This window comes from Condylura cristata, unplaced genomic scaffold, assembly GCF_000260355.1.
Source record: "Condylura cristata isolate star-nosed mole 26May11 unplaced genomic scaffold, ConCri1.0 scaffold00001, whole genome shotgun sequence".
In the NCBI taxonomy this organism is placed as follows: domain Eukaryota; kingdom Metazoa; phylum Chordata; class Mammalia; order Eulipotyphla; family Talpidae; genus Condylura; species Condylura cristata.
Window position 1 is genome coordinate 26636524 of NW_004567102.1, and position 21781 is coordinate 26658304.

Genomic DNA, 21781 nt, shown 5'->3' on the forward strand with positions numbered 1-21781 from the left:
AGCTTCTCAGTGCAGTGCTTTAACCCCCTGCGCCGCCAGGGAGGGCCCACTAAATTTTAAATAGTTGATATTGCAAAATACATTTTTTAAATTAGGTTATATGCACAAAACTTGTTTTACAAACATGTACACACATATGTATAATAAAGCGTAACATCATACTTATATCCTCAGTTTGAAATTGTGAATTTGTTTTTCTATTATGCCTTTTACCCAAAATTAAGTTATACAGCCATTAGGTGGCAGTCATGCCTTAGTTATGGCTACTCAGTACAGTCAGTAGGCTCATTTATTATACATTGCCATGACTCAGAAATCACAGTAAGAGAATTTGGGGATGAAAAACCTCTTATGGGTCTGAGGAAAGGAAGGACTTTCTAGTAACAAGGAATCTTAATGTAGAAGAGAAGAGGTAAGTTTTGGAGCAAACGTTTAAGAATTTTTCAAATCATTATTTGAACATCATATCAATTGCTAGCTATATTATCAGCCAAATATTTTACTTTGTTCTTCAGTCTCTTATTCAGTGAAAATGATACCTACTTAGAGTTTTTGTGTGATACAAGTCAAAGAATAAAAATGAAGTGTTTATCATAGAGCTGGGTAGTAGAGTGCTATCAAGAAATGGTAGTTGCTATTGTAGGAGTTAGGGAAAGAGGGAAACAACTGGCCAGTTTGCAGACCTAACTTCAACTGCAGGAATCCAAATGACTTCAGGGTGTATTTCATCACACTTCATAAACTCCACAGAAAATATTATAGGTTTTAGATAGGTAGATATTTTTCCTCATCTTTTATTGTTGGAGAGCTGAAAAAAGACGGACAGTATTTGTAAGTAACAGCATAAATTGTGTCCTTCTCATACCTTCCCCTCCCCACAACCCTCATTGACTTGTTCTTCTGAAAATTGGTTTCATTTGTTCTGGTAAACAAGTTTACTATGTCAGAAGTTCAGCTGGTCAGTAACTGGTCAGTTGATGACAAGTAAAATACATCTATCTCCACTTATTGTACATTTTGGACTAAAAAACTTTATCATATTTCTTCTTAGAAAAGATCCTTACATGTAACACAATTTCTCTCCTCCATGTGCCCTCCAAAACAAGGCATAGTACTAATGCTTCTTATTGCTCCGATATCTCAGAAAACCTTACCTTGCAAAACTTGAAATTAGTAGGTCAAGTATGATAAAATATGATAGAAGAAATAATCAAGTGTTTGATTAGTTTTTGCCAAGTACTTGGCTTCTCTAACATTCTAAGATATACATTGGGTGATAACAAAAATCAAAAAACAGCTCCTACTCTAGAGAGCATTGTACTTAGGAAGGAAAACAATTCACATAACACAGATATTATAAGGAAAAAATATGGTGAATGTTAATAATGGGAATTTTAATAGCTTCTATTTATATACATTTTCCAGATGACAAATTACTGTCACGTATCTTATCTTCTTTGTTCTTTCCTATAACTCCATATGTAAAACAGATACTAGGTATAATTTTTTAGAAATTCAAAAATTCAAAGTGTATCCAGTCAGGCACTTCAACTGATATATATTTGGATGCCTGTCACATGGCATGGTAGAAGTGCTAGCTGATTTGGTCATGTTTTCCTTATACTGGGCAAGATCTTGGCATTGGTGATATGTTGATGAATAAGACAAATAGAATCTCTGCTGGAGGATATATGGTAGATTAATAATGTAAACCTAGGTTTCTAACTAGATTTTTATTAGTTTAATGCAGTGCCAAAATAAGAGTGCTTTAACAAAACTGAGGATGGATAAAAGGGGATTAATTCTTATAGTGATGGTTTTGAAAGGTCTAATGGAGAGGATTTCTTTCCCTATTATGGTGATTGACTTTTAAAATGTATCTTGTTATTTATAATACCTTTTTGGAATTTCTCAGGTACGCAGATTTTCTGAGGCATTCTTTTGTTTTGAACATCCAAGAGAAGCTGCCATTGCATACCAGGAACTTCAGTGAGTAACATAAAGCTAAAATTCACGATGATTTTATCTAAGAATTTTTGAGTGACAGAATATAAAGCATTTACAATAGAAGAAATGAAGACATCTCCTGTTAAATCAAGTTGTTTAATTTTATGGATTACATAGTGAAAGCCCCACAGTACATAAAGAAAAATATTTGCACTTTTACCTCCCTTCCTTATATCAGATTTGTAGTAACATTGCTGTTTTTATGTATTCCTTTAAGCTTCCTTTTGACAATCTTATTCAACTTTTATTATTACAAGTCAAAACCTCTTACATTTATCATTATATGTTATGAATTTTCACAGAAGGTGATTCTGAGTAGAATTACCTTCTGTTATATAAATGATTTGTAGTTAAAATATCCAAAATAGATGCCTTCTACTTTCCTATTTAATGTATTTAGGACTGATTTTCTTTAGCTTTAAATAATATTTTGAGAACAAAAGAATAATATTTTGAACAAAAGAATTTAGATGTGTTTGTGTTCATGTGAAATTCTGAAACAGGCAGAACTAAAGTGGAAAAAGTCAGAATAGTAGTTGTCTTCAGGTTGAGTTGGGCTTGAACTTTGAATGCAAAAACATGAGTAGGTGGAAATTTTTTGTATCATATGCACATTTGTGAAAATCATTCAGCTAAGATTTGTGTATTTCAGTGCCTGTGAACTATACCTCCAACAAAAACTATAAATAATAATAGCATGGAGTTAACTAGTGAATGGAAGTAAAGATAAAGCAAGAGGGGTAAAATGTTGATTGTTGAAGTTGGTTAATGAAGTTTTTATGCCATCCTGTTTAGTGTGACTTGTTTGATTTTTCCTAAGATTTGTTTCAAAATTATTTATGTGGAAAATCATGTACCTTGTTACCTTGTTTTAAATAGCTGTTCATTTTATTTATCAGCATATGTTAAATGTAGCAGTAACAACAGAACACATTTTTCCCAACACTGTCGAATTATTATTAAGCATTTGAGGTTTTGGTATTTCTCCTATAATGTTATTCTCAACAAATTAAAAAGCTCAAATTAAGTGTAAAAATTTGTTTTGAAAAAAAAAAGACTGTAATATAAATTAAATAATTTAGCACCAAAGCCATAATTTTATGAAGCAATAGTTGACTGGGCACCAGTTTTTCTCTGACCATAAAAGGTCTTCCATAAAAGGTTATATCATAAGGGAAGAGGATAGAAATGATAAAGGGAAAAGGAACCGGTAGAATTGATTAAGTGGACTTGGGTATAATTTTTTGAAATTACAGTCTGACTTTAGAAATATTTTTCAGTGCTCAGAGTCATCTACAGATGTGCACCGCTATCAAAAATACTTCCTTCTGCAGTTCTCTTCCACCCCTTCCTATTGAATGTAGTGAATTAGATGGAGATCTCAATTCATTACCTATTATCTTTGAAGATAGGTATTTAGATTCAGTTATTGAAGGTAAGTATTACCTAACTAAAATATTAAACTATTTGTGTCATTTTTGGTATATTCTAATATGCATAAAATCATTCCCTAATGTGGGGCTCTTGCTTCCCCTCTAATCTTTATTTTTTGAAGCTGTTAGAAAGTTATAGTCAGAAAAAGTAGTCTTAATTGAGTTTTTGCATCTTGTTTTAAATCTGAATCTTTTTTTCTTTGGATAAAAGACTTAGATGCACCCTGGATGGGATATCAGAATCTTCAGAGATCAGAGTCCAATAAAATGGATAAATATGAGACTGAAGAAAGCTCTATAGTTGGACTTTCTAGCCCAGAGTTGAAAGTCAAACCTGCTGGTGCCTCCAATTTTTGGTTTACAGAAGGTGAAAAACAGCTAACAAAGTCTCTAAAAGGAAAGAATGAAGAATCAAATAAATCCAAAGTTAAGGTTACTAAACTCATGAAAACAATGAAACCTGAAAACACAAAAAAAATAATAAAACAGAACTCTAAGGATTCTGTGGTTTTGGTAGGCTACAAATGTTTAAAAAGTACAGCATCCAATGATCTCTCTAAATGCTTTGAAGGCAATCCTTCACATAGTCAGAAGGAAGGTCTGGATCCCACAGTATGTGGATATCACTTTGACCTAAAGACCTACATCAGACAGACAAGTCAAAAGGAAGCTAGCTATTTGCCAACTAATACAGAGAAAACTGAACAAAAATCTCCAGATATTGAAAATATGCTTCCAGACCTGTTTGATCCTTTGAACCGTGGCAGCCTAAATCTTTGTGCAAATTTGTCCATTTCAGGTAAACTTGATATCTCCCAGGATGATAATGAAATTACACAAGTGGAACACAATGTGACATCCAGAAGCTCATCAGATGATTGCCAGGATCATCAAACAACCCCATCTTCAGTAGTAAAATCCTGTAATAAAGATCCTTTCAGTGGAGAGAAAATAACTGTTAAAGTAGGACCTTGGACAGATCTTCAACAAGATGACATATTTGTGGATAATGTACAGCTACCTGACTTTGAGTCCTTAGAATCTAATGGTAAATCTAAATCTATAGATATAACACTTGAAAAGGAAGCTTTTCAAGAAGTTAAATGTCTGTCTATTGGCGAATCATTAGCTAAGTTAAGAAGTAATCTACCTGCTTCTTCTACAAAAGAATGTCATATTATAGCAAGTGGAGAAACAATTAAATTACCAGATAATGCCACATATGCCTCATCTAGATTTTCAGATTCAGGTGTTGAAAGTGAACCAAGTTCTTTTGCAACACATCCAAACCCTGATGTAGTATTTGAAACTGTGCAAGGGCAAACTCCATACAATAATGAAAAAATATTTCCTCAGCTTTTGATGAAACCTGATTATAATGTAAAATTTTCATTCGGAAGTCATTGTACTGAGAGTACAAGTGCTTTAAGTGAAATACAGTCATCTTTGACATCCATAAACTCTCTACCTTCCGATGATGAACTGTCTCCTGATGAGAATTCTAAGAAATCTGTTGTGCCTGAATGCCACCTACATGATAACAAAACTGTTTTAAATCTAGGAACAATTGACTTGCCAAAACGTGACCATAGTGAAAAGTCAAGTATTACTATGCAACAACAGCAGAGTGTTGTGTTTTCAGGGCATTTGGACAATGAAACTATAGCAATACATTCCTTAAATTCAAGCACTAAAGACCCTTTGCAATTTGTTTTTTCAGATGAAGATACTTCCAGTGCTGTGAAAAGTAGTTGCAGCTCCAAACCTAACTTGGATACTATGTGTAAAAGCTCACAGAACCCTGATAAATCTAGTAACTCTGCAGGGACAGCATTTACATTAAATTCAAAGCTGGTTTGTTTAGACACTTCTTGTGTTTCAGGATCCATTTCCATTGACACAGAAGTGAGTGAAGATAGAACTGTGAACAGAAAAAGTAGTGATGCATTAAATCTCAAACAAATACATTCAGAAGTTCCTACAGTTAAAAGTGAAATTCATCTGGGTACAAGTGACCCTTTTTCAGCCAGTCCTGATATGGTTAAACAAGGACTTGTGGAAAATTATTTTGGCTCTCAAAGAAGTATGCATGTTTCTGACACATGTGCTACTAGCTACAGCAATTCAGTTAGCCCTCAGAAGGAGAATTCTGAAAAAGAAATTAGCAGTCTTCAGCAGGATCAGGGTAAAGAGGATGAGGAGGAAGAGCAGGATCAACAAATGATTCAAAATGGGTATTATGAAGAAACAGATTATTCAGCTTTGGATGGAAGAGTAAATGCTCATTATACAAATAGAGATGCACTAGAAGAAGAAAGACTTATAAAATCTGAAAAAATAAGCAGTGAATATCTGAGGGATGGTATAAATATGCCTACTGTGTGTACTTCTGGTTGTCTGTCCTTTCCATCTGCACCACGAGAGTCTCCTCATAGTGTTAAGTATTCTAAAAGTAAATTTGATGCCATTACAAAGCAGCCAAGCAGCACTTCTTACAACTTTACTTCATCAATTTCCTGGTATGAAAATTCACCAAAGCCTCAAATACAAGCGTAAGTAATGGGGCATAATAGCATGTGCTACTAAATATATTTAGAACATATATTTTATGTTTGATGGTTTTTATAATACAAAAAAAAAATGCTACTTTGAATGGAAAAATGAACTTGGACAAACCTCTTCTTCCCCATATGATTATCCTGTTCTGTAAACTAAACATACTTGACAAAAATTTTACAGTGATAGTTGTATCTTAGAAGTCTGATATAAATGAGGCTAACCCCCCCCTTTTTTTAATTAATACCTCATTTCTCCCCCACTTATTCCCAGAAAAAAGCTAGGTTTAAAAGTATATCTAGTGAATATTGACAGTACTAGATAAGAATAATCAGTTACTAGTAATTTCTTAAAGCTACCAGACCCAAATTACTTTAGCTACCTAAGTCAGTGGTTCTAAAATTAAAATTTCATGGAAAAATTTGAAGATGGCATAGATTTACTTGCATAGCACAAGTTTTCAAAATATTCTGTGTTCTCCAGAATTGTAATACCAGGAGTAAAAGATCCAGGTGTTTCTAGATCTAGGTGTTTCTAGAGTAGATTTTTTTTAAGTGCCCTGATTTTTCTGATTTATACATATATAAAGATTTTAGTGAGGTGATAATGGCCTATTAAAAAATTGTAATTTACTGGAAAACTGAAATAACTCCATCTTCTGGATCTCTCACACTATTTTGTAGTCATTAATGAAAACAATAATCTATATGTCTTTACCTGTATCCTGCTCAGTTTAGTGTTTATCAGCTTCTTTGAGTTTTTCTTATAGCACTTCAAGTAATACATTAAAAATAGTTTTTGATTTTAACAACCCCAAATTGATTTCAAATGACTGCATTCCATCAGTTATACATGCTCACGTACCCATCTTGGTCTGCCCTTTTTGCTATTTTTAGAGATAGAGACAAATAACCTAATCAGCTAAATACTGTAAATACCATTCTCACCATATTTATTTTATGGAACAACTCTTTGCTTTACTTTTATATAAGTTTTAAAGGAGGAAAGAAGGTAAGATTTAAGTATAGGAGAATCAGATTGTCATCTTTATAGTTTTTAGCTTTTCTCTGCAATGTATAATTTTGTAGATATGTAACTCCTCAGATTTTCTTGGATGATTTAAAGTTTAAGGGAATTTTTTGAGCTTTCACATTTAAATTTTTCATTGTATCTGATCAGAGTATGTACTAAAAATAGAAAAGGAAATTACTCTGATTTCTAAATCATTCAGGTGATCTCATTTTTTTATAATTTTATATTCAAATACTTCTGCATTCCTTTTTCTGCAGTTCTCTAAATTCAGCACTGTCTTTTTGGTTTTAAAAACTGAATATAGTATTTAGTAAAGAGTATCTTGTAATATTTTGCTTCAGCTTCCTTCAGGCAAAAGAAGAATTGAAGCAGCTTAAACTCCCTGGGTTCATGTATAGTGATGTACCTCTGCTGGCATCCTCAGTCCCTTATTTTAGCATGGAAGAAGAGGATGGTTCTGAAGATGGAGTACATCTCATTGTTTGTGTACATGGTTTAGATGGTATGTGACATCTTCTGGTGTGACCCATGGCAACTCTCAATATGTTTTTCTTGTCCTAATGAATCTCTTTTAGTTTTATTTAATCTTTGAACTAAAAAAGTTTTAAATTGCTTTAATTAATTGAATCTTAAATATAAAAGAAAAATGTAGTTTTTGTTGTTGTTGTTAAGTGAAATATTAGATTCACTTTTAAGTAAATTTTCCATGGAACTAAAATCATGTGCCGTCATTGTTTTAGTTTTAACTAGCCCTTTGCTGCCTTCTCTTTGATTGTTGGTTACCAGCTGTCATGTATGGCAATCATCTTGTCTTCCTTTAGCTTGATGTTTTAAACCTCATAGATTAGAAAAATCAATACCTAGTAATTACTACTGTACTAATTAATTTGGATGTAACTTAAATTCTAAATACCTGCTTGGAGTGCTGTGATTTTCTAACAGCTTTTTTGGTTTTCAACATACTTTCTAAATTAAGAATTATGTTAGAAGATGCTAAGTATCGCCAGATTAGCAAAGTGTTACTGTATTGTCATGTGACTATGTAAAAACAGATTGGTAGATTTTTATGGCACATGAATTTCTTTAAAAAAAAAAAAAAAAGCACCCTGCCCATCAGGAAGTAAAATATTTCTAGTACTTATCTCTTACACAAATAATATTTTCAAAAATTAACCCCCAAGAAGTATGCTTTAGTTCAGTAAAATTACAGCATATTCTTTGAAAATTTCAAGAAGCATATTATCCTAGAGTTATATAATCTATTCCAGAATAATAAAAATAACAGATGGCATGTACCCCATTTTATTCCTTGAAGTTACCCTAGACTTGTTGCCAAATCTGAAAAAAGATATCACAGCCTCATCCAATAACCAGTAGACCAATGTGAAATAAATGTTTAATAAAAATTCTAGCAATATTGGCCCTCCCTGGTGGCGCAGCGGGTTAAAACACAGCACTGAGAAGCTAAAGCCACTTCTGCATGAGTTCGATCCCCACCTGCCCCGGAAGAGATCCACATGGCAAAGCAAACCTCTCCTGACCCACCCACTGCTCCCCTCAGCAGTGTACTTCATCTATCTGCTTGTTCTGCGCCCCCCTCTGTCTCTGGTGAATCCTCTTACCCTCCACATCTCTCGCCTGTACCCCAATACCATATAAATAAATAAATAAATCTTTAAAAAAAATTCTAGCAATATTGCATAAAATAAATAGATAAGCAGTTGTATGTCAAAAAAGAACCTTTAATGAACAGATTTCATGTATTAAGGTCACTGTAATAAATAGGACTTATTTCCCAGAATGTAAAGTTAAATATGAAGAAATGTATTAATAAAATACACTATATCAATTAATCAAGTAAAAAGTAATTGAAAAAATTTAATATCCGTTCCCAGTTATGATAACTAACCATCAGACTTTAAGCCTAACTATTACTTCTCTGGTTCACTAATGTGATAAAACATCTCTTTCCAGTTAGTGGAAATCTAGAGGTGTTCCTTTTAAAATCAAAAATAAAAGTTATCTTATCTTTATAAGTGCATAAAATGTCTGAAAGATGTAAATATTAGAAGTAAAAATTCAACACTTGATCATGACATGTTTATATTTCGCTAAATCAGAGGGATTAATCAACCATTAAACTTCTTAAAAAATCATTAAAATTTTTAAAGATAATTTTATATGTGCACATATCTATATAGAAAATATTTCTATATTGTTATCTTTTAAGTTAATAGCTCAAAACAAACAGATTATTTTAAAAGATTTTCATTTATATTTTTCAAATCCAGGCACTACGGGAATCTAAAATGTTTTTAAGGTTTGTTGAATAATCTAGACTGGTAATGTTAGGAGTACTTCATTTATTCACAGCTGCTTTAGTCAGAAGTTACCAAAGAAATGCTAGCACTTATAAGATTACACCATTAGGTGGGAAAGTAAAAGCTCAATGTGATTAAAACTGCCTAAGAAACAAACTCTTGGAAAATATTGTCTGACTAATGGAAATTAACTTTGAAATAAAAATTCAGAACTATTCTATTCACAGTTGGCAGAGGCCATATACATGCCCTCAGGAACTGTAAATATGCATAAAGATTTTTTTTTTTACTTTTGACTTTATCTCATTCTTTAGATGTACGTTTTCATTTTCTAGGCAACAGTGCAGATCTCCGATTAGTAAAAACTTACATTGAACTTGGACTGCCTGGAGGACGGATTGATTTTCTTATGTCTGAGAGAAATCAGGTACAGTATGGTGGTGTTTTCAGTGGAAAAACTGAATTTTTGTACAAGTTACTATGAAAATATTGGCTTACTACAAAATGCCTTTAGAAATAGTAACTTAACACTAGTACATATCCAAATGAAATAGAAATGATGTACAGTTTGATTCACCAACTTTTCATATGTGCAAAATTTGTAGAATTTCACATCATTGTAATTTCACTAACTAAACCACTATAAATTTATATTAAATGCTGACCGTGGTCTAAACAATTAGTGAAGCAAATATTTGAAGACCAGTGAACCTTTTTCCCTAGAAATTCACTTTGTACTCGTAGTGGTATAGTGAACTCAATCATTAACTTCCTAAAAAGCCCTGGTCTTAAACATATTTTCAATACCAAAAGTAAAAAATGTTTTTAAACAGTTTTTCTTATGATTGTACATATTCAGTATGTCTTTTGCTTTTTGTTTAGAATGATACTTTTGCTGATTTTGATAGTATGACTGATCGCCTTCTGGATGAAATAATACAGTATATTCAGATATATAGTCTAACAGTCTCAAAAATAAGGTAACTTCTATAATGTTATAAATTTATTTTCACATTTATCAATTATAGAAAAGTTAAACAGAATTTGTGCTACACTGTTGTTACACTATTTGAAACAAAGGAGACCACAACTCAAATGAACTAAATTAAAGAAAAAAATTAAAGATTTTAGAGACGGACCATACATTGCATGATTCCATTTATGTGAATTGTCCAGAACTGACAGATCTATACAGGCAGAAGTAGATTAGTGATCATTTGGGGCTGGAGGAGATGGGTTAGATAGCTAAAGGCTACAGGGTTGCTTTTTGAGAGGGTTGTACAACTCTGAACACACTAAAAACTAATGACTTTAAATTGTATGGTATGTGAATTTTATGCAATAAAGCTGATAAAAAGGGTTATAGGAAATGGTTATTGATGTGTTTGTATTTGTATGTATACACAAAAATGAGCCAACAGAAATACTTTAAAAGTTTCATGACTATACTTTGTTAGTCATTGTTCCATGAGCAAGAAATGGTTATTAAACCAGTAAGAGTCTCATTATTTAATTAGCTATGTGGATAGACATGGCTAAAAGAAAAGGGTTTGTTTCTTCTAGGCCAGTAGGAATAAAAGAATAGTGGAGTCTAATCTTCCTACCTCAAAAAACAAGATAAACTGATTACCTTCATATCCCATTATGGTAAAAGAAGAGCTGTATACCATAGGCTTTTGTGGAATTTATTTCCAGTTTGAAGTATGGAACTAAGAATAAATTTTTATATGACATCATTTTTTTAAAAACAGATTTCTAATAAAATATAGGAAATGATGCATGTAAAGGAAGAAGAGAGATTGTTTTCTTCTAATTTTTTCTATAGAATTTTAAATACTGTTTACTAAATTTTCTATAAAGGTCTTATATTACCTTTACTCATTTTTTATTTTATTGTAAGAAAATTATATATTCTGTTTTCTCTTTCATCTACAAAAGTATTTCTACTCTTTGATTAGATTGCCAGCTGTAATCAACCATTATCCAAAAAACTGATCTGGTTGATTGAATACTGTTAGGTGCTCTTATAGCTCTAACCCCACAGATTTAGGAATTTCAGCTTGGAGGGGGAGTTTGTCTAGTCTTCTCACTAGTTCTACCTGTAAGCTATTGTTAAGAGAGCTTTCAAGCACTCTTTTTTCATTGTTAATTTTTCCCAGAGGTTCATCTACCATCTTTTGTATATTAGTGGTAAGCAATAAGACTCTTGATGTAAACTTTTTGTTACTAAAGGTAAAATGCTTTATAAATATTACTTGTTCTTTTGGTATAATGCTGGAGTAAGAAAATGCAAGTATTTTACTTGTGCCTTAAATGTAATAATCAAAGAACTCTCCCACTTTGGAAAGTAGACCAAAAAATAAGATAAGTAGGTATATCATTTCTCCAAAGTCATCCTTTATAGGTACAATTGCATTATTTTGCTTTAAATCATTACCTAGTAAGTAAATATTTGATGTATATGCTTAAGAGGACAAATTTAGTATCTAGTCAGTGTGCTACTGCTTTTAAAATGCATTTATTTCTAAGCAATTACAAACTATAGGTATAAAAAATGTTGTAATAAGTGACATCTTGTTTTTATAAATATTTAAATTTTATAATTGGAATTTTCTACATTATTGAGTTTTTTTTACTTCCAAATGTAAGTTATGTCATGTCAGAGTATCAAAGCAAATTTTAAGACATACAAATTTTCAAATCCTTAGTAATTTAAACCTGTGTACAGTGATATTGCTTTATCTTTATTTTTAAAATTAATACTGTGAAGGAAATGTCTTTCTTTTTTCTTTCTCTTAAAGCTTTATTGGACATTCATTGGGCAATTTAATAATCCGTTCAGTGCTTACAAGGCCAAGGTTTAAATATTACCTCAGCAAACTTCATACCTTTCTATCTCTTTCTGGACCTCACCTTGGTACACTCTACAATAGCAGTGCTCTTGTTAATACAGGTAAAAAGTTTAATTGTTCAGTATAAAAAAATACAGGTGATGGGGGGATATATTAAATATAAATTTATTTCTGGTGTAATTTCAGAACCAACTTGCCACATACTGGGAATTTCACATGTCATGCATGTGAAATAAGCTGATAAAAATCCCTTTATAAAATTAATATTCTCATAGTGCAGATGATATTTGTCAAAAGTCACAATAGCAGTGTTTCTTTTTTTTTGTTAAGCATTATAAATATTTTCAGTACATGTTTATCTTATAAACAAGTAATTCTCTCATCCCACAAATTAAGTACCTAGTAAATAGATAATTGCATTTAATATAAAGTTATGAAATATTTTATATAGAATGTTAACTTTGATTTTGGTTTAATAACAATAGAGGGCTATAATGAGAAAAGAAATTCTAAAATTTTTAGAGAAATTAAAATTATTCTAAGTTTTATAGTGATACTCAATTCAGAAGATTTTTCTAAATAAGAAGATTATAAAAAGTTTTAAAGAAACTGCAAGTCAGGCTTTTTGCAAATAGTGAATTATCACTTTTATTAATAAATCCAACTTCAAGGAAAAAAGTTTAACATGAAAGTTAAAATTTCACTTTTGATTAATACAAATACTTTAAAGAAGATATGATACTGATTTGATTTTTGCTTTTTCCTTATACTTTATTGGTGGCTTTTTTTAAAAGTTTTTGTTGTTGTTGTTTTTTAATGCATACAAGATCTGGGGTGTAGGCCCAGAGGTATGAGGGATGAGAGGGTTGAGATGATTCACCAGAGACAGAGTGGGAAGCCGGTAGATCTACTACCGGCTAATAAGGGCAGCAAGAAAAGAGAGGTGACTGTGTCATGTGTGTCAGCTCCATGTCCTGGGATAGAATTCCTGCTTTTGTGGCTGTGAGTAGCTTCACAGTACTGAAACATAACACCTTGTGCCACCAAGGAAGCCCTTAGAGGCTGTTATAATTCAGCCAACTGATTTCCATGATGAGAATGAACTATAATTTTCTATTGTCTCTTTTCATTGAACTTTTGAAACACATTTCCATTTTCCTTTTATTTCATTGACAAGCCATACCATTTTCTTTAGTATTCTATTTGAAATAGTGGTATTTCAAATTAAGCCAGTTCTAGATTTCACAAAAGAGCAAGAGAAAAATAAAATCCAAAAATAGGCCCTCCTGGTGGCGCAGCAGGTTAAAGCATAGCACTAAGAAGCTAAAGCCACTTCAGCATGAGTTCGATCCACACTCGCCCTGGAGGTGAACCATATGGCGCAGCAGATCTCTCCTGGCCTACCTGTTGCTTCCTTCAGCATTATACTTTGTCAGTCTGCCCGTTCTGTTCCCCGCTCTGTCTCTGGTGAACCTTCTCACCTCCCCTACACCTCTGGCCTGTACCCCAGTTCTGTATTAATAAATAAATCTTTTTTAAATCCATAAATAATACAAAATTTTAATTTCTTTCATTAAACATATCCACAAATAGATTTATTTATCAGATTTAGCCAATTATAAAAGATTTTTTCCTTTTCCCTGTTCTCCTTTGTAACATTAAAAGCAAAAGTGAAAAAAAAAAAAGCAAAAGTGGACATGATTGTTTTATAATCTTGAACACCAGTTCCAGAGTGACTGAGGTTTAACTTAATTAAAGGGAAGATGCACTGAATTATGTATAACTGATAATATAAAGAAATGCTATTAAATACAAAACAGATTATATTCTGCTATTCCTAGAGGACATTAACCAATTGTTCAATATAAGAGTTGGTCCTTTTACAGTTAGTCTACCATAACTGTAATGATCCATAGACTAAAGATTTAGTTGGTTAGGCATCTGGATCTACTACTCTGAACTTTTCCCATCTCTCCTTCTTTTACTCTGAAATATACAAATATATACTTGTACTTATACTTAGATATATACAAATATATCTAAAAATTCAATTTCCCCAAATTTGTTCTGCGTAGACTATTATCTACTTCATTATTGCACAATAGAAATGCAAGGTATAGAAATAAATGAGATAGATGCCCGTCCTTGAACCACTTTTAAACCACAGTTACCTGATATGTATATGAGTATGCTTTTTTTTTTTTACAGAAAGTAGAAATATTTTACAAATACATTTTTTAACCAACAATATGCTAATTTGGGATTTCATGTTTTGAAATGAAATGTATTTTAAAATTAATAACTTTGGTGTATATTATATGTTGCTGGTTATACTCATTTATAATTTACAAATGTCTAGGTCTCTGGTTTATGCAGAAATGGAAAAAATCAGGTTCTCTTTTGCAACTGACATGTCGAGATCATTCTGACCCTCGCCAAACTTTCTTATACAAGCTTAGTAATAAAGCAGGTAAGTATATAGTAACAGTTTTGAAAATACTTACATGAAGACCTTTTTAAAAATCAACCTTTATCATACAATTTATCAACATGTACACTGCTGCTGATAGATTAGGAGCTATGTTAAAGTCTAAAGGGTTTATAAAAGCCAACAGTGTATAAAATTTAATTAGAAAAATAGCAACATTCAAAAATAAAACTAAATATTACTATAAAATTGACTATGAAAACTCCATAATATGTGGCCTCCACTATCAGAACAGATACTTGTACTATTAAGCTTATGGTTATTAGTAGTTGTGAGTAGATTTTTTACACTTGACCAAAGAATTAGTTAAACCTCTTGCTTACAAGGTTTTCATTTATTACCTACTCTGTGTTGTACCAACCTAACATTGTTTAATAGTGAAACTTTGCAGGCACACATAGATATTAGTTCTAACTGAAATACATACTCTAAGCTTCAGTTTCTTTTTTTTTTTTTTTTAAGATTTATTTATTTATTCATACAGAACTGGGGTACAGGCCAAAGATGTGGAGGGTGAAAGGATTCACCAGAGACAGCGGGGAGCAGAACAGGCAGATCGACGAAGTACACTGCTGAGGGGAGGAATGGGTGGGTCGGGAGAGGTCTGCCACGCCATGTGGATCTCCTCCGGGGCAGGTGGGAATCGAACTCATGCGGAAGTGACTTTAGCTTCTTAGTGCTGTGCTTTAAACCGCAGCGCCACCAGGGAGGGCCCAGCTTCAGTTTCTTAATTGCCAAAATGGGAATAATAGTATCTTCCTTACAAGTTTATTAAAGGATTAAATGAGGTAATACATGTTAATGATTAGCATTCTGAAAATACAAACTAGATAAATGGTAAATGATAAAAACAGTTCTAAATAAAGAGGAATCTGACCAAAAATATTACTAGTAGTGTACATTGTAACATTTGCTTTCCCATTAACATCATGAATTTATTTTAGGAGATTTAACAGAATGTAAAAAAAGGAAGCTCATCCATTGTCAGTGTTAATAGCTATAAAAGATATTGAACTGACTTGTTAAAATTTTTTTGTTTCAAGATGTCTGTTTGTGACCAAGTATTTATTAATATATGCCTGAACTGAATTAATAATTTTACCAGAAAAATAATATGAAACAAGACTTCCAATAATTATACGAATGCATTAGTCATAGTATTAAGTATAGGAGTAAATCATAGTAATTAACACACATAGGGCACTTAATATTTTCCAGGTATCATCTAAACACATTATGCATGTTAGTTTATTTAACTTTATAAAGTAGGAATATTATTGCCCCCATTTTGCAAATGAAAATACTATACATAGATAGGTTTGAGTGACTTGCCTCAGGGCATAGAACTACTAACCAGGTGTATACAGAATTAATTATGTCATGTTAAACCATTAATGTGTGTTTCAAAACCTAGAAGTGATTTCTAATTGTGACTTTAAATATCAATAATTAGTAAATTCATTATTTTTAAATTACATTGTCACAGATTGGAGCTAGTCTCTCTTGAACTGTTCTTCCTGCACACACACCTTTTTTTCTGGCTTCTAGAGAATTGTTAGAAAATGAGTGATCATTGCTAGCCAATTAACATATCATTGTATATGTACACATAATCATTTTATTTACAAAGTATGAATATGTGTATGTAGGTTCAGATCAGAAGCATAAGAAAATAAACCAGGGAAGCAAGCAGCAATATTTATTTAACAGAAATGCTGCTATTCTCAGGTATTCTAAACTATTAAAAGCCTAGTGATAATTTCTCTGTATTGTACTCTGCTAAAACTACCAACTTTGGGATGCCCTTCTCCTGTTACTGCCGGTTTTCTAAATTTTCTTTTCAATGGGAAAGCCTAACATTAGCCGTCTAAAACAAAATGCAGCTTTTTGCGCACTTCCTTTTTTTTTTTTTTTATTTAAGTAAAACTTTCTCTGTGGGTCTTCCTTTTAAAACAATCTTTTTCTCTGCAATGTATCTTTGGTCATTCACTTTCCTTAATTAAAAACTATTCATTATTTTAAAATTAAAGAAGCATTTAAAAACCTAAAATGATATGTGTGATTTCTGAAACAATTGAGAAAGGATATCTTTTTTGTAAAAATCATATATTTATTAAATGTGTGATATATCTTTGTTGTTTTATGAACACAATAGAAGTGGTAAAGAGCTATGTAAATACTACTGTTAAGAGGAAACTTATTTTCTTTATTAAGGCATTATAATTAAACCTTTTATGTTTATAACTACTTTTGACCAAAGAGCCTATAGTATTCTACAGATTGTTGTTTAAACCTCTAAATAATTTATACAGTGTAATTATGGCAAACTAACATCTCATCATTGAATAGCAAGGGAAAGAAAGATGAAACAGTGTAGAAGATGAAATATACATGTAAATTAGGTAATGGCATTGGGGAAGTTGTCAAGATTACATAGAAGTATCATGGGTTTATGTTTTTCATGCATTCCATGATGAGAGCTCAAAAATAGCCAAATAAAACTCTCTTCATTGTTGACATTTCAAAAACAAAATACTCCTATTTTAAGATCTTTCTAAAAACATCTGCTTAAAATCTCTTGACTAGCTATTGAATTCTGACAAATAAAATACAGCAATTAAAGAAGATTCCTGCTGTGCTACTATGGTACAAGATAGTCTTTTAGCCGATTACAGAGCTGTTAATAATAGGTATCACTTGATATGTAAATAACATGCATTTTGTTTCTAAAAGTGTACAAAGGAATTAGTATCAATATTTACAAAGGAAATTCAAATGTATTTAAAATAAATGAAAAAATATAAGAATAGTTTAATATTACTTAGAACATGTCACTTTAAAAACCACAGGATTTTCTCATCTCTGACATTACTGATATACTGGACTGGATAATTCTTTGTGGTCGGAGGTTAGTAGCATCCTTGAACACCAGCCACTAAATGCATACTCACTCTTCCTCACCCTTCCATCTTCCACCCCATGTTTATCACAACAAAAGCTGCCCCCAGAAACTGATAAATGTCCTTAAGAGTCTAAATCCACCGTTTTAGAACTACTGCTATAGTCAGTTCCAAAAATTAACAGAAAGTGTGTCAAAATGAGTTACTCAAAACTCATTAAAATTTCAGAAAAAAATATGCAAGGCAAAAGTAACAGGAAGGCCAAAATAATGAAAGTAAAAGTTGCCATTATAATGTTCAAATATAAACCAAATTACTATACAGTTCAGGGAAATATTGAGGGCTTACTTTAATCTTTTTTTCTTGATAATTCTGAAATGTATATAAGATGTTCAGACACTTTTATAGTTAAACTATCTCATAAATGAGGAATCTTGTTTCCCAAGATACAGATAACGTTTTGCTAAAATTAATCAAGTATTATCCTTCATAACCAAGTATGAGTTTATTGGTTGAGTATGAAGCCACTTCAGGGACTGAGTGAAATACTAACCCAAAGATCAATAAACTCTGTTGTCTTTGTAAAGGTAGAATCAATGTAGGTGCAGAGATGAACCTAGATTATAAGGTTCCTGAAATAAAGACTTTAGACAATTTGATTAACTAGACTTTAATTCAGATTAAGTATTTCCATAATTCCCACCAACTTTGCAATTTGGGGCCAACCATGTTTCATTTTGAGTTTCTGCTCTCAGTCAATACTGCTAAATAGGAGTTGAAACCAAAATTTCAAAAAGAGTCATAGTACATTTAGCTAACTTAATTCTTGGCTAATCCAAAATACAGACTTACTTGAGTCTTGGCTAGTACAAAATACAAACCGACTTTATTCTTGGCTAATACATAATGCAAACCTACCAGGCAAAAACACAGCATTAGAATATACTTGTTGAATAACTATTATTGAAACAGTTGGATTTCTAAATCTAAAATGCATTCTTAAAATAAGAGTACTATCTCAGGAGTCAATTTAGAAATATGAAAACACTGTATGTTTATAGTAGTATCTGATCTTGGATTTTTTTTTTAATTTCATTATCATGGAATTTGAGTTAGAGAGTACCTTCAAAGTCCCCTCATCAAATCTTCATTGAATTTGCATAGATCTATTTCATGAGCTACCTGAACCTGAGGAGATACAGATGCTTCCCTCAAGGATCTCATTCTGAAACAGTGATCCTCAACCTGAGTGTAATTTATCTATGGAAGTACATCAGAATTTATTCAAGAGCAATTACTTTGATGAATATATCCCAAATAAATTTTAACAGAATGGCTATTATTCTTACAAAGTATAGAAATAAGACATACCAAAAATAGACTGGTAATTGCAGAGGAGTATAAAGTCCAAGAATATGTTCATTGATTGATTGCTTTTTTTTTAAGATGGGAGATTAATAGAGTGTTTTGCAAAAACACTCTATAAAAAAAAATTGATGCAATAGAGAGATGAGACTACTAGATCCCATGTCCTTAAGTAAACAGAGGGATTAGAATTGTGCATACAAGTGAAAGGCTATCTTGAAGTGGGAGCATGAATAACTTCATAGTAGGAGCAAGAGCAAAGGCAGAACATAAAGGTACAGGTTTCGTAGATTGTTAAAGTGATAGTATGTGGGAGTTCTCATCAGATTCTTTTTATTATTATTATTTGCATAGAACTGGGGTGTAGGCCAGAGATGTGGGTGGTGAGAGTATCCACTAGAGATAGAGTGGGGAATAGAGCAAGCAGCAGGTGGATTTACTGAAATGTGCTGCTAAGAGGAGCAGCTGGTGAGTCAGGAGAGGTCTGTTGCCAAGTTATCTCCTTTGCCTGGGATCAAACTCAGGCCATAGTGGTGATATTGCTGAGACTTAACCTGTAGGCCACCAAGGAGGCTCTCTCATCAGATTCTTCCTATTTCAGGAAGCAAGATCATAAGGTAAAATTGAAGAGGTGATAGAAGATATTGGCTGGCAGTCTGAGGAAAAAGAGTCACTTAGGAAAATATAAACCTGAACTTCTGTTAGGTAAAGCTGTCACAGACTGCAATGCCAAGCTCCAAGAAGTGGTCATGTGGATGGTGCCCCTGCAGTTATGTAATATGGTAACCCTTTATGGAGAACACAAATACACAGCTTTCAGATAAATTAAAAATAGTTATGTCATTACATGGCTGATTTTATGCAGCTTGGGATAAAATGTCAGTAATAACATTGTATTTAGATTCAAAAAGCATAGTACCTAAAACACATGGTATATGAAGATGATGTACTATAGAACAGTACACTGTCAGTTTTGTAGCCCCTTTTATAAATTTATGATGAAACTGAAATTATTTCCTGTAATTTTAAATAGTTGCAAAGGACATTCTGGTATATCAGGTAGCATATACTTCCTATAATTATATTTTCCTGAAAATACATAGACAACATGCTCTACTTGAGTTATAGATTTAGCTCCTTCAGTTTATGGAAAATATGAGCCACAAAATCTAATTGACAATGTCACTTTTTATCTCAATCAGTCAAATCAAACTTAGATTTTGATAGAAAAAAATTTAGATTTTACTTAAAATTTTGCTCAGATTCTCTGAGACCTTTATAACTCATGGCCATACACCCTAAGAAGATCATAAGTAGACTGGGAAAGTATCTTTCTATTGTAAAGCAGAAGAAGGACAAATTATTTTAAGAAAAATGTTCATGCAGACGTTGAGATCTGAAATCAATTTTTTAAAGCTATCAGTGCCCATCCACACCATGGAGAGTCCTAAATTACCCCTAGGGGTTAAGGTAATATCGGTGTGAAAACCTCTATACTAGGAACTAGATGATTGCCAAAATATTGGTAATGCTGATAAAGACATAGGTGTTAAATGATGCCAAGAGTGGAATGAAATTTGTCTTATCAAATATGATTAAAGGGAAAAACTCAATTTTTCTTAATATTTTTCTAAAATTAATTTAAATGTTTACACAGTGGATTTAGATCCTTTTACAGAAATTGTTTTATCTCAGTATAGCTCTTGAATTTTATATATTCAAATTTCCACAAAGTTGTATATTCTCATCTGAAAAAAGGAAGACTTTTTATTTGTCATAGAGTCATCTGGCCGTGTGTAGGTCCACACTCTTCATAATTAGGATTCTTAAGTTCCAGGGAGTAGGGACAACTTCTACAAAGACATCTTATATTCTGGATCTATAATAGTCTCTATGATTGATTTACCTCTAAAAATCTGAATTTCACTGGTGACTGGGCAAAAGTATCAAAATTTTACTCTGGTCTGTTCTAGAACAACTTCAGTGCACTGCACATTCCAATTCTAATGTAGTGACATTATACCATTATTGATTTCTATCATATTTAATAATCACATTTTCTTTTACTAGTCTGAGCCCAATAATAAAATTCGAATGTTATTGTGTACTAAAGAGGTCAGGAACATGGTGTTAGTATTTATATGAGAGAATTAAAGTCCCATGGTCAGAAGCCATAAATTTACTTAGTTTAGGGCCCTCCCTGGCGGCACAAAGGGTTAGGACACACCACTGTAAGCTGGTTGCAGCTGCTTCAGTGCGAGTTCGATCCCTGCCCCGGAGGTGATCCACATAGTGTGGCAGACTTCTCATCGCCAGCCTGCTGATTCCCTCAGCGGTGTATTTCGTCAGTCTGCCTGTTCTGCTCCTCACTGTCTCTGGTGAATTTTCTGACCTCCCCCGCACCAATACCTCTGGCCTGTACCCCAGTTCCGTATGCATAAATAAAACTAAAATTTTTAACTAGTTTGGGCTCTCCCTCTGGTGCAGCAGGTTAAAGCACAGCACTAAGAAGCTAAAGCCTCTTCAACATGAGTTCGAACCCGCCCACCCAGAGGTGATCCACATGGTGAGGCAGACCTCTCCTGACCCGCTCGCTCCTGCCCTCAGCCGTGTACTTAACCGATCTGCCTGTTCTGCTCCCCACTTTGTCTCTGGTGAACCCTCTGGCCACCCCTGTACCTCTGGCCTGTACCCCATTTCTGTATGCATAAATCTTTTTTTAAAAAAAATTTCAGCTAGGGCCCTCCCTGGTGGCACAGCGGGTTAAAGCACTGCACTAAGAAGCTTAAGCCACTTCCGCATGAGTTCGATCCCCGCCTGCCCCGGA

The 21781-nt window shown here is 32.7% G+C and overlaps 1 protein-coding gene across 5 annotated transcripts in view; it reads left to right on the plus strand.

Moving 5' to 3' along the window:
- FAM135A (family with sequence similarity 135, member A) overlaps positions 1-21781 on the plus strand; it is a 79262-nt gene that overhangs the window by 51982 nt on the left and 5499 nt on the right. For 3 of the 5 annotated variants that reach the window (XM_004673606.1, XM_012724224.1, XM_012724230.1), the window contains 8 exons: positions 1916-1989; positions 3288-3442; positions 3652-5992; positions 7370-7530; positions 9685-9776; positions 10232-10329; positions 12151-12302; positions 14561-14671. In XM_004673606.1, coding sequence (XP_004673663.1) covers positions 1916-1989; positions 3288-3442; positions 3652-5992; positions 7370-7530; positions 9685-9776; positions 10232-10329; positions 12151-12302; positions 14561-14671 — 3184 coding nt within the window. The remainder of the gene's footprint in view (positions 1-1915; positions 1990-3287; positions 3443-3651; positions 5993-7369; positions 7531-9684; positions 9777-10231; positions 10330-12150; positions 12303-14560; positions 14672-21781) is intronic. The other 2 variants (XM_012724236.1, XM_012724239.1) reach the window with 1 other exon arrangement.